Below are 13,540 nucleotides of genomic sequence, written 5' to 3' on the forward strand. Positions count from 1 at the left end.
AAGAGTACCAAAAGAAGTCTTGATGGTGCTTACTTAGACTTTGAGAAGGTGCCAGAGAAAATCGAAAGTTTAGCTGGCTTTTTAAAGCCTTGTCCTCTCTCCATGAAGTCACTGCCATGACCAAATCGCCTTTTCAGGTTTTCGATTCGGCGGACCATATGCCTTAATTTTTGCCTGGACTGTCTGCCCTTGCAGATTTTCCATCCAGCAGGCTCAGCACCCTGATTTTTGCCTAAGCCGCCCTTTCGGGTTTTCAGCTTAGCGGGTGAATGACCCTAACTTTTGCCTAGACCGCCCTTGCGGGTTTTCAGTCTAGCGGGTCTAAGACTCCATCATTTTTCTTTCTTTCTGTTTCTCTACAAACCTGGGCCTGAGTACACCAGAAGGACTTTCGGGTGGGCTTAGGTTCAAACCGGTTAGACTTTGGTATGTTTGCATGTATCTGGACCGAATCTGGATCCTCCAGACTGCCTACGTATCCTTAAAGAAATTGGGAATCAGGTCACGCGTAGTTCGGGTTTAAAATCTTTTATGACGAAAGTCATAAAAGATGCCCCTGGTTTAAGTTTAACAAAGAAATTTTGATTTTGCTTTTGGCTCACAGGTTCTTTTAGCGGAAAGGGGTTTCATTATTCATTTTTTTCTAGGCCCAACGGGTTTGCAAATAGTTTAAAACATTTGGGTATTGGCTTGAAGCTCAAATCGTCCAAGGATGGCCTCCTGGTGTACTTAAGCATAATATTTTTTTAATTGATCCAGGTTTGTAGGTTCATTTAATTTTTCTCCATTTTCATTGAGCAGTCTTACGGCTTTTCCAGGCAGGACTTCATCAACAATGTAAGGACCAGACCAGTTTGGCCTGAACTTTCCTCTTGGGTCAAATACTGGTGCCCTGTAGGACTTCAATACAAGATCTCCAGGCTTCAAATCTCGGACACGAACCTTCTTATTGAAAGCTCTCTCAATCCGTCTCTGATATCCTTGGATATGATATAAGGCTCTCAGCCTCTTCTCATCTATCATCTGTAGCTCATTGTGTCTGGCCTTCGCCCATTCTGACTCTGGCAGATCGGCCTCCACCATCACTCTCAAAGAGGGGATTCTTAACTCAACAGGGAGAACAGCCTCCATTCCGTACACCAAAGAATACGGAGTCACGCCTGTTGAAGACCTGATCGATGTTCTATAAGCCCATAAGGCATAAGGAAGTTTGTTCGACCAGTCCTTATATGTCTCAGTCATCTTACTGATAATGACTTTGATGTTCTTATTTGCTGCTTCAACGGCCCCATTCGTCTGCGGCCTGTAAGGAGACGACTTGTGATGCCTTATCCTGAACTCTTCACACAGGTGTAACACTTCTTTCTTGAAATGTGATCCATTATCTGAAATCAACTCGTGAGGTACTCCGTATCTGCAAATTATATTGGTACGGATGAACTTCGCAACTGTGTTCGAAGTGATGGAAGCATAAGATGCAGCCTCTATCCACTTTGTGAAATAATCAATAGCCACCAGAATGTACTCATGTCCGCTCGAGGATCTCGGATAAATCTTCCCAATGATGTCTATTCCCCATACCGAAAACGGCCACGGCGAAGTCAGGGAGTGCAACTCCGAAGGAGGAACATGAATAAGATTCGCATAGACTTGACACTTATGGCATTTTCTTACAAATGCGAAGCAGTCTGTTTCCATTGTAGGCCAATAGAATCCAAGTCTAAGGATCTTTCTAGATAGCATCTTCCCGTTCATATGAGGTCCACAAACACCCTCATGAGTCTGCTCAATAAGTTCTGCAGCTTTATCTTCATCAACACAAAGGAGTTGTATGCCATCAAATGACCTTCTATATAGCTCTTCACCGCAAATGATGAAATTCGCAGATAACTTCTGGAGAGTTTTCCTTTCCTTGCTTGAAGCTTCCGGAGGATGACCCTTGCCTGAAATGAGGTTTCTGATATCTGTGTACCAAGGCTTCCCATCTGGACATCTAGCTGAAATCTCTATAGCATTTACGTGCGCAGGGGCCCATTGCAGTCTGATGGCTAACGGTTGAACTTCCATTGTAGCGGAGATATCTAACATCGAGGCCAAAGTGGCCAAAGCATCAGCAAAATGATTTCTGGTCCTTGATAAGTGAGTAAATGTGACGCTCTTGAATTTTTGGACTAGAGATTCCAAATACATATTATAAGGGATCAATCTATCTTCTCGAGTTTTCCATTGCCCATTAATCTGGTAAATGATCAGGATGGAATCCCCGAACACATCAATATCTTGAATCTGCAATGCTAAGGCTGCTTCAAGTCCGGCAATACAGGCTTCGTACTCTGCCATGTTGTTGGTGCACTCGAACTGCAACTTGATGGAGATAGGAATGTATTCTTTCTTCGGAGAGACCAAGACTGCACCTACTCCTTGCCCACGACTGTTTACGGCTCCATCAAAGTACATTAACCACTTGGTACTGAGAACCTCTTCTTCTTCGATATCCATAATTTCTTCATCAGGGAATTCGGCTCTTAGAACAGCATTCTCCTCAACTGGAGCATCGGCCAATTGTTCAGCTATAACCCGCCCCTTAACTGATTTCTGAGTGACATAACTGATGTCGAACTCAGACAATAACAATAACCACCTTGCAGTCCTTCCTGTAAGGGCAGGTTTCTCAAACAAGTACTTTAGAGGGTCCATTCGTGAAAGCAGAAGAACCTTGTTTGAAAGCAAATAATGTCTAAGCCTCTGGGTTGCCCAAACTAATGCGAGACAAGTCTTCTCCAAAACAGTGTATTTTAATTCATACTCTAGCATCTTCTTGCTGATGTAGTAAATGGGTCTTTCTTTCTTAGACTCAAGATCCTGCTGAGCAAGCATGCAACCCATCGCTGTATCCGTGATAGATAAGTACAACAGCAACGGCTGGCCTGGAATAACTGGTGAAAGAACAGGGGGCAAGGATAGGCATTGCTTAACCTTTTCAAAAGCCTCCTGACACTCTTCATTCCACTTCTTCGAGGAATTCTTCTTCAGAAGCTTGAAAATGGGTTCACATGTCATCGTCAGATGTGCTATGAACCGTCTCAGATACTGAACTTTGCCAAGGAAACCTCTGATCTGCCTTTCTGTCTTCGGCGGCTGCATTTCTTGAATCGCCTTGATCTTCTGCGGGTCCACTTCGATCCCTCTTTCGCTGACCATAAACCCCAAGAGTTTCCCTGACGTAACGCCAAATACACATTTACTCGGGTTCAGACGAAGCTGATACTTCCTGATCCGCTCAAAAAACTTTCTCAGGGCAACAGTGTGCTCAGGCCGAGTCTTCCCCTTTACGATCATGTCATCAACGTAAACTTCAACCTCTTTGTGAATCATATCATGAAGAAGAGTCGTGGCGGCTCTCTGATATGTAGCACCAGCATTTTTCAAGCCAAACGGCATCACTCTGTAGCAATATGTACCCCACTGAGTGATGAACGCTGTCTTCAACATGTCTTCAGGTGCCATTTTAATCTGATTGTACCCTGAGAATCCATCCATAAAGGATAAAAGAGCATGCCCAGCAGTGTTATCCACCAGGAGATCAATGCTTGGAAGAGGAAAGTCATCTTTAGGACTTGCTTTGTTTAAATCTCTAAAATCAACACACATTCTGACTTTCCCGTCCTTTTTGGGCACCGGTACTATGTTAGCGAGCCATTCAGGATATTCCACCACCTGGATGAATTTTACTTCTAACAATTTCTTCACTTCTTCATAGACTTTCAACTCCCATTCTGTTTTGAGCTTTCGGAGTTTTTGCTTCTTTGGCTTAGCACCAAGGATTAAGGGTAATCTGTGCTGGACGATTTCCTCACTTAATCCTGGCATATCATCGTAAGACCAAGCAAAAACTTCTTTGAACTCTTTAAGCAGGGTGATCAATTCCTCGCGTTCTTCAGGGGATAAAGTTTTGCCAATCTTTATTTCCTTAATTGAGGTTTCATCACCAATATTCACAGTTTCAACTTCCTCATCAAGTGGTTTTGCTCGGCGACTCTCCTCCTGTTGGATCATATGTCTGATTTCAGGGGGAGTTTTGTCGGCATCCTCATCAGAGGGGGAGTCTTGATTGTTATTATTAAGATTATCAGATTTTATAGCAGATTCAGCAGATGAAATAGAGACAGGAATGTACTCAAAAGAAGAATCCTTCATTTCATTGAAATTTGAATCATATACATCAACAGACGAATTACCCTCATCGGGGGGTACAATGAACTTTGGACTCATTTTTACAGACTCGATGGAAATGTTGACACCTGCGTCAACTGACTCAGAACTATAAAAGGAAACAGCAACAGATGCTTTATTATGAACAGACTCCAACTCAATCTCGCTTGAAAAGGAAGAAACGTCGCCGATCTCAGGTGAATGGTCCTCTATGGTACCTGCATCAAAAGACTCATTAGAAGATATAGACTCTGAATCAAACCCGGAGACTGACATGTATTTATGGACGACTGACTCTTCTGAAGGGATTCGTTTGTACTGGAAAATAACCTGGGGTAGGACTTGAGAAGTCCAGTTAGTCAGAGGTTCCTCAGCCGGGGTGATAAGACGAGTTGGGTCAAGTATCAGCGGGCTCCTGCCAATCACGGCCACAGTCTGTGACCCTTCTTGGAAAAGTGAATTCAGAAGACTCGGCTCTATGTGCTCTGTCCAATCAGCCTCAGACCCTGTCTCTACAATCTGCATACCCACTGGCTCATCTTCTAGCTCAAGATCGAAGAAAATCTCAAACCCCGGAAGCATCTGACCTGTGCTCTCATCCAACCAAAACTCTGCAAAGCCACAGAAAGGAAAGGCTGCGCCTTCTTTTCGGAATCGACCGTTCATTTTCAAATCAATGGGTGCCATTGGTAGCCCCAAGCCCCGACGACGGTTTTCTGCCCATTTCAGCATCAACTGCTTCATCTCTACAATTTCCTTCTTTGTAGGCTTGTAACCCAGTCCGAACAAACCATTGAATGTTTTGAACACAGGAAACTCGGTCAAACCTTGATGATATTTGCCTAACCCGGCGCCTGGCATATAGCCCTGTCGGCGAATCATTCTGATGACATTCGAATTCGTACTGGTCAGGAAACAAATTTCCTCATTCAAAGCCTCTTTGAAAGTGATCGTAGTTACCTCTAGTGAAAACCCCGTCAAATTGACATCTTTGGATCTTTCCCCAGTTATGTCCGGAGTGATCTGCCCTATCTCGAGATCAGGATCCCCCTTTACCGTTATCACTCTGTTCCTGCGAATGAACTTCAGTTTTTGGTGGAGAGTAGACGGAACAACCCCGACCTTGTGCATCCAAGGACGGCCAAGCAACAGTAAGAATGAAGCCTTAATATCTAAGACTTGAAATTCTACCTCAAAGTCTTCTCCGCCAATCTGTATCTCAGTGACCAAAGTCCCGACTACATCTCGGCGAGTGCCATCATATGCTAGAATACCCTGCTCGGATGGAATAAAATTCTCAGGACTGAACCCCAGGGTTGCTGCGGTGCTTAATGGGCAAACATTCAGTGCAGAGCCGTTGTCAACCAACACCTCTGGCACCTTCTTCTTGTTACAGAAGACTGTGATTTTAAGAGGCTTAGTATGGTCTCGGCCCTCAGGAGGTAAATCGTCATCAGCGAATGACAATGTTTTCGCAGCTCTGGCCATGGCTACGAGACTGACAAGCTCGTCAGGTGAGGTATTAACAGAAACTTGTGCTGCATTAAGCTCTTGAAGGACTAGCTTTCTGTGCTTCGATGAGGCCATTAGTAAACCCCATACCGAGATATTAGCCTGAGTCTTCTTCAGCTGCTTTAACAGGCTCTCATCTTCTTCGTCTGCGCTCACTTTATTCTGCCTCTGATTTTCTGAGTTTCTTGCAACCCCTGCCGGGTTTTCTACACTCAATTCTGGTGGTTTGAACACTCGCCCACCTCGGGTCATGTGACGCATCTCGTTACACTGATCATCCAGCAATAGCAGTTCGTCTTCGTCCGTTCTGAAAACATAAGGTGCATTACTGACATCCTCTTCAAAGTCCTCCATCCTTAGAACATAGGTGGCTTCCTTTGCTTCTTCCAGACCAACATTCTGAAGCGCATATGACTGGGCTGAAGATGACTCAGCGAGTTCAGCATCGTCAAACGACAGCACATAAGGTTCTTTTTCTCTGAATTCTCTGAGCTCTTCATCGTCAAAGTTCAAAACATATGTTTTATCAGATGTAATAGCGCAAATGAGAGCAGAGGGATCAAGGATGGGCTCATCTACAAAGATAGCGTTTGTAGTGGGAGGAGCAACAGCACGGTGGTTGGGGAGAGGATTCTGAGTGATATTCGGCCTTTCAACTGCAAGCTCATCTTTATCGATCATGTTCTGAATCGCATGCTTCAAGGCCAAACAGTTCTCAGTCATGTGTCCCGGGCCCCTGTGATATTCACAGTATTGATCCCTTCTCCAGTTTCCGGGCAGCGGATTAGGTACAGGTTTGACATCCGGAAGTCTGATCTTCTTGTCTCTGATCAACTTCTTAAGTATCATGGGCAGTGGAAATGGTAATGGGTCAAACTGCCTGAACTGCTTCGTCACCATTGGTCTAACAACTTCATCAACAGGCTTGGTCACTGGTCTGGTATAACTGACTGCTTGTACTTCCTTCGGTTGGATCATAGGCCTCTTCCCCTCTCGGACATCAGATAGCGTTTTGGCTCGGAGGCCCTTAGCAATAGCATCCTCGATCTGGGTGCCGGTCTTAATCAAATGATCGAAATTCTGATAGTGCTGCGGCGCCATGAAGTGAAAGTACTGCGGGGACAAGCTCTTGAGGACCAACTTTATCTGGTCTTCCTCTGACATTCTATGGCTCAGTTGGGCAGACTTGCGCCTCCAGCGCCTAATGAAAGATGTGAATGTCTCCTGAGGATTCTGCTTCAACAGCTTCAGATCTCTTTTAGTGACCTCGATCCCTTCCTCCATGGAGAATTGTTCTACGAATCGGTTAGAGATTTCTTCTAATGTCCTAATCTCTTCTGGTTTCAACCTCAAAAACCATCTTTTGGCTACCCCTATAAGAGACATAGGAAACAAATGAGCCATCTGCTCTCGACTTAAGCCATGCTGCTGGGAAAGAGTGATGAACCATCTGACGTGGTTTCTCGGACACCCAGTTCCATCATATTTGTCATAGTCTGGTGCCTTGAACTTAGGCGGGAATATGGCATTAGGGGACATCAGAAATTCAGAAATATCGAATCCCTTGGACGCTTGAACCTTCATGCTCTCAATGTCACGAGCCATCTTCTCATACTTATCGAACAACTCATTCTCCTTGTTAACCGGAGAGACAAAGTATTCCCCAGCATATTGCTCATCTTTTAGATCGATCTCTACGGGAGAGATGACTGGTCTGGTGAGGTTAGGAGATGTGGCCGGAGGAGGCTGAATGGCGGGATCTTTAGAAGTAGAGACCTTTTGAGTACTCTGGTCTTTTAGATGAGTCACCTCATCTTTCAACCCTGCTATATCTCGACACATATTTCTCAACATTTCCTGTATAGTTATCATGGGGTCCACTGGATCATTAGCCATTTGGTTGACTTCAAAAGAACCTGACAACTCTGGTGAAGATGGTAAAGGTGCTGTTGGTGACACAGTGGGATCAAAGTGACGAACAAGTCTAGATATTGAGGTAGGTCTAGACCAGGTAGGTTTAGCTTGGGTGCCCTTTTTTGAAGCGATGGTTGCTATCTTTCAGAATCCTGATTGGAAGTTAACATACTAGATCAATAATCATGAGATAAAGATTCTGAACAAATAGAGAAAAGAGTAATCTTGAAATACATCAACGGGTATGTTAATTTGGAAAGAATCCTCAATCTATTCCTTAAGGTGTTCTTTGGGTATAACCGTTCTTCTTTTGGGAATGAAAGAGTCAGGAACGATAAACATCCCTAATCAAAATAAGTTTCGATCTCAGCAACGATCATGCACTCAAAGAATACAGGTGAGATCAAACTTTTTCATCAATGATTTCGATATGATCCAGGGGTAAAAGATATATGATAAACATGGATCAATCAATGGCTCAGATAATAGACCATGGCCATAAGAATGACAAAAGTCGGGTCAAGGACCAGATCTAAAATCTGAATGATGGATATCAACAATAAGATGAGATCAAGATGAGATGAGATAGCATAAGATTGCTTTCAACAGATGGATCATGAATGACTAATCCTATGAGATCTTTGGAAATGAATGGGATTTACATCCTAACCCCAAAGGAAAAGTTTTTTAATTTTCGCACATTTTATCAGTGTTACCTGAAGGCATCAACCCTAACCCTAATCTAGCGGAGTGGAGAGAGGATCTCGACTCATGACTTTGTTTGTGTACCTAGGACCGATCGTAGCCATTGAAAGATGGACTACGGCCTAATCTAGACACAAATGGGTAGGATATCCTAAACTAGGCTCACACACACAATTGGGTAAGATATCCTAAACTAGGCTCACACACGTGATGCACATGTGTTCGTATACTACATGCATGTGTGGGTTAATCTAGGGGTAAGGCCAAGAGTTCCCTTAGCGCGAATCCATGTTCGATATACTGTACCAGTGTCCGGCGTATCAGTACGTGAACAAGAGATCCGTTTACGTACCATAAAGGTACTAGGCTAAGGGTGGAATGCTTCTCTAGCACAGAGGCACCAGGTGATGAAATCCCAGTCAACCATGCTAGATAACACTCCGGGTTCCTAAAATAGGACGTGTGTGCATGTGAGATGCAGGGGTTTAGATGAAAGTGATGTAAGTGTGTGTAATAAGTTCGCGCAATCTATGATGCCTTCAGGTTTTGTTAGATTAAGTTTGAGTAAATGTGATGAGAAAATAAAGCATACAAACTAATCTAACAAGCATAAAAGAGATAGAGTTTTCATGAGCCAGTTGAAATAGATTCAAATGAGTTATCCTTTGGAATTGTAATGAAGTTAGGTTTTCCCCAGCAGAGTCGCCAGTCTGTGGGACCCGATCCCGCGAGAGGGGTGGTGGCGCGAGAGCCGCCACGCACTATCTCTTGGTCTCTCGTACCCACGCGATTGGCGTGTGCCTTTTATTATTAATTTTAATTCATCTTTTATGTGAACTTGGGATCACTAAGGCAATCCGAATTCCACACAAAAGAGACTGACAGAGTCGCCACCTAGATGTGGGATCTAGGACCCATAATTAACCAGAAATCTAGACTCGCTACCTGGTTACAAGAATGGAAGGTATGGGGATTTATCCACCACATGCACCATTCCTGCCCGATAATCGGTCTTCAATTCCAAAAGTTAACTCTTTTAAATTCATTTTTAATGGCTCATTCAACTCTCTGTTAATGTGCTATCTATGTGACATGCATCCTATGATCTAATTTCAATGTGAATCCTAAATGTGTATCTTGATTTCTTAATTGGTTTGGATTCAATCTAAGTGAAAGTTCTCCTAAAATTCTAATTTCATGGAAAATCCTAAGTGATTTGATTGTTTCAACAGTTTTAAAAGTGATTAGCCCGAGTCCTCAGATGATCTGGTATTCATCCAAAGAAGCCTACGTATCCCCGCCTCCACGAGAATCAAGGCAACGTAGTTCTTCGCGCCTATTCTAAGCTAGGATGCCTAAGACACCTAGACTTCTATCCTAGACTCGATCTAAAAGACCGAACCGGTTATTAAAGTTTCTTGTACGATTATTTAAATTTCAGTGAATTGTGGATTTTATGACACCCTATATGCCCTAACTAAATGCAGATTAGCCCTAAGCTAATGCAGGTGGTTCTTACAACCTATGTGTGACTAGGCTGTATTTCCTACGGAAAACCAAGGGTGGACTAGCGTATCCTACTCTAGTCATCACTCGGCGATATGGATCGCCGACTGACCGGACGGAGGCGCTCCTATAACTCTAGGACAGACCTCTAACTCTAAAACAAGCACACAGCAAACAATCAATCAAACAACCTATCAAAAGAAAAACCCTAACTCTAAAATTCTCTATCGAGGAGAAACTCCTAACTCTAGAGGAAGGTCTTTTGAAAACTATATTTTAAAGGTTTTTGAAGAAGGTTTAAAACGTTTATTTACAAAAAAAGTTTGGCTGGACTTGGGATATAAATCCCAAGCTGCACTACGTACCTCGGAAGAGGATCAAGCCAACGTAGTTCGAAAACGAACTCTCAAACTACGCTTCTAAAAGAAACACTCACACTTCAGATTTTTTAAGGTTTTTTTATATTTTCAAATGTTTTTTGATATTTTTAAAGTTTTCAAATGTTTTTGAGTTTTAAATTTCTAATGTTTTTGGATTTTGAAGCTTTTCCAATGCTCAGGACCTTTAGATGTTTTCAATCTTAAAGGGAACACGCAAGAACAACCACAAACTAGGGCAAAGCCCTAAATCCAAAAGGGGAAACCCCGAACAAACAACTAACGTCTCAAAGAGACGAACCATAACAAGAAAGATAGCGTCCTAAGAAGAGAGAAAACGATCCAAGATCCCAAGCAAGCAAAGCTCTAATAAGACTGAGTTAGCCTCTAATTAAAGCGAAGTAATCAACAACTCTAAAGGAGAAACTCCTAACTAAAAATATTAAAGAAGGGTACAAATGAGCAAATGAGTCAATGACTCTCTAATAGCGGTGGAAAAACGAGTCAAAGACTCCACTGATAACAACTAAAGGATAGACGAGTCAAAGACTCCCTAAAAGAGATGGAAACACAAGTCAAAGACTCACTGACAACAACATCACACAAACAAATGAGTCAAAGACTTTTATATGAGGCAAAGCATGCCTCCTATGGGTACACCAATTTCGGCCCAGAATGGCATCCAAGGGAGGGAATCGTGCGCTCTTTCCTTGCGCAATTTAATACTTAGGTTATAGCATCTTATTGCCTGGCAGATCTCAGGATTTCCGTGGACAGTAACCTCGGAGCCAATAACATGTTATAGCTTAAATATCTAAATTGTCAAAGATTGGTTGCAATTGGGATACGATTATGAATGCACTGGCCATTTTTCGAGGGAAATCTAAAGACCCTAAGATTTCTGTTTCAATGGATTAATGAGTTAACATGTGACAGAGATTTAAGGTTCTTTAGAAATTTTCAGATGATTTTCAATTAATTTCGGATTTTCAATGGATTTTATTAATTTTAAACATATGAGTGTTTTTACAAGTGAAACTGTAGCAAACGAATTCGAAATGAATCAAAATTTCTACAGCAGTAAGATGGGTATCCATGCAGCTTACGAGATGAATTTTGTGGATTTGTACATTAAGCTCATATTTAATTTTGATTTAACAACAATAAGACCAGATTGCAAAAATAACACAGAAACTACTAGAAATAGAAATCTAAATTCCATGAAATTTCTACATTAGTAAGATATAAGTGAAAATAGCATGCTGTAAGATTTCCATGAATTTAGAAAACTATTTACTATCAGTTTCGGATTTTTTAAATTTCAAACCAGATTATGAATTAACACTACAGCTCATATGAAACAAGATCAAAATCACTTGAAAATTTTACAGAAGCAAGAAGTATAGAATTTAAGACTACTGTAAAAATTTGGAGAATTGTATCTGTGATTTGACATCAGTAACAATTCTCCCAAAATCTGATAATTTTCAAAGAATGCATAAAATAATATACCAAACAAAATCCAAAAATTCTCACAAATTCATGGTAGAATGTATCATTATCATATTATTTTCCCACGAAATTTCATTATTTGTGGATTCTGTTTAGTATATCTTTTAGTTTTCTTTGTTAAAAATCATGCAAAAATCCGAAAATATACCAAATAATTCTAAAAAATTCCGAAAACAGTGTACCTACCTGTGATGAGTTCCTCGCCGAATCCAAGAGCCGAAGAAATCCAAAAATCCGGCCGACGTGCGATCCGCTCCGCTTCCTTCTTTGTTTTTATATTTTCCTCTCTCTCTTTCTCTCTTATTTTCTCTCCCTCTCTTTTTTTTTTCTCTTCCTTCTCTCCTTTTTTTTTTCTCTCCTTTTTTTTTTCTCTTCCTTCTCTCCTTTTTTTTTTTCTCCCCCTTCTTTTCCTTCTCATCACCTCTCTTTATATAGTGAAAAACTTAGTGGAGAGGTGGAAATAAATAATGAGAATGGTGGGTGTGGTGGAGAATAATGGAATATATAATGGTAATGGTGGGAATGGTGGTGGGAATAATGGAATATATAATGGTAATGGTGGGAATGGTGGTGGGGATAATGGAATATATAATGGTAATGGTGGGAATGGTGGTGGGAATAATGGAATATATAATGGTAATGGAGATAATGATGTTATTTTAAAGGGAAAAATGAAGTTAGTGGAAATGGTAGAGAAAGTTAAGTCATGCTAATGGTGAGTCCCACTTTGTGGGTTCCGCACAAGCGGGTCCCACATCAGCGGGTCCCACACAAGCGGGTCCCACATCAGCGGGTCCCACACAAACGGGTCCCACACCAGCGGGTCCCACATCAGCGGGTCCCACACAAACGGGTCCCACACTAGCGGGTCCCACACAAACGGGTCCCACACCAGCGGGTCCCACATTCTCTTTTGCTCGGATTCTCATGAATAACCCTTCTCAATACTCAACGGAAAAATACGAAACATGACGGAAACGACCAAAAATATTTAGAAATGTAACAAACGGACGCGGGAAGGAAGGACATTGGAAAACCGATGGAAAAACCCTAATTTCTTAAGGCAGAGCAAAATGGGGTGTCTACACGCCAAGCATAGCGAACTTGGGTCCGGTCAAAATGGGGTGTCTACACTACGTACGTAATTAAGTGCTATACTAATTATTTTATGTAAAAATCAATTTTCATAAGTGAAGCTTTATTCTTCAATTAGACTCTTTTGAGAACTTATATGAAAGTGATTATATTTCTATGTTTTGATTGGCTTTATAATAAAAGAGATATACATAACAAATACAATATAATATGAAGGTGATTTTTACGATAAAAGGTATTACTTAAGTTTATACATAGTAATAACTTAGGATAAGTAATAAAAATGAAGAATAAATAGGATTGAGAAGAAATAAATTAAGTTAACAAAGAAATTGTAACACTTGGAAGAATCAATTTACACTTTGATATGTAAGACTTACAGGTTCCTTTGGTACATAGAGCTTCACGTCTCATTCTACACTCAAGCTATAAGGCAAGTGGTGACTGACTTTTATAATATTAGTTACGATTATGATTTTTGTGATTATATTTTTGTTTCCTATGATCATTCACATTCCTTTTGCACCTATTTCATTAAATTAACTTATTATCCCTGTAAAATTTTCTGTGGTAGGATTTTTTATTTTAGGCCATAATCTATATATACGGTATTTTGTTTATTACTATTACGCCTCGTGTTATAGTGTGAGAAGGCCATAGAGCTACGTGTGGCCACTTACCGACGGGTTTGTGATGATTTCCATCGT

General features: G+C 41.4%; 1 protein-coding gene across 1 annotated transcript; it reads right to left on the minus strand.

Moving 5' to 3' along the window:
- Nucleotides 1-4,282: 4,282 nt before the first annotated feature.
- Nucleotides 4,283-6,410, minus strand: LOC143887689 (uncharacterized). The gene is made up of 2 exons (XM_077391833.1): nt 4,543-6,410; nt 4,283-4,430 (listed from the first exon to the last, which is right to left on the minus strand). Exons 1-2 carry the CDS (start codon nt 6,403-6,405, stop codon nt 4,422-4,424), a joined length of 1,872 nt encoding a protein of 623 aa, XP_077247948.1. The 5' UTR covers nt 6,406-6,410; the 3' UTR covers nt 4,283-4,421.
- Nucleotides 6,411-13,540: the final 7,130 nt, after the last annotated feature.

The sequence above is a fragment of the Tasmannia lanceolata genome, unplaced genomic scaffold (genome assembly GCF_043159265.1).
Source record: "Tasmannia lanceolata isolate RefF3 unplaced genomic scaffold, GAP_Taslan_0.1 ptg000012l, whole genome shotgun sequence".
NCBI classification, from domain to species: domain Eukaryota; kingdom Viridiplantae; phylum Streptophyta; class Magnoliopsida; order Canellales; family Winteraceae; genus Tasmannia; species Tasmannia lanceolata.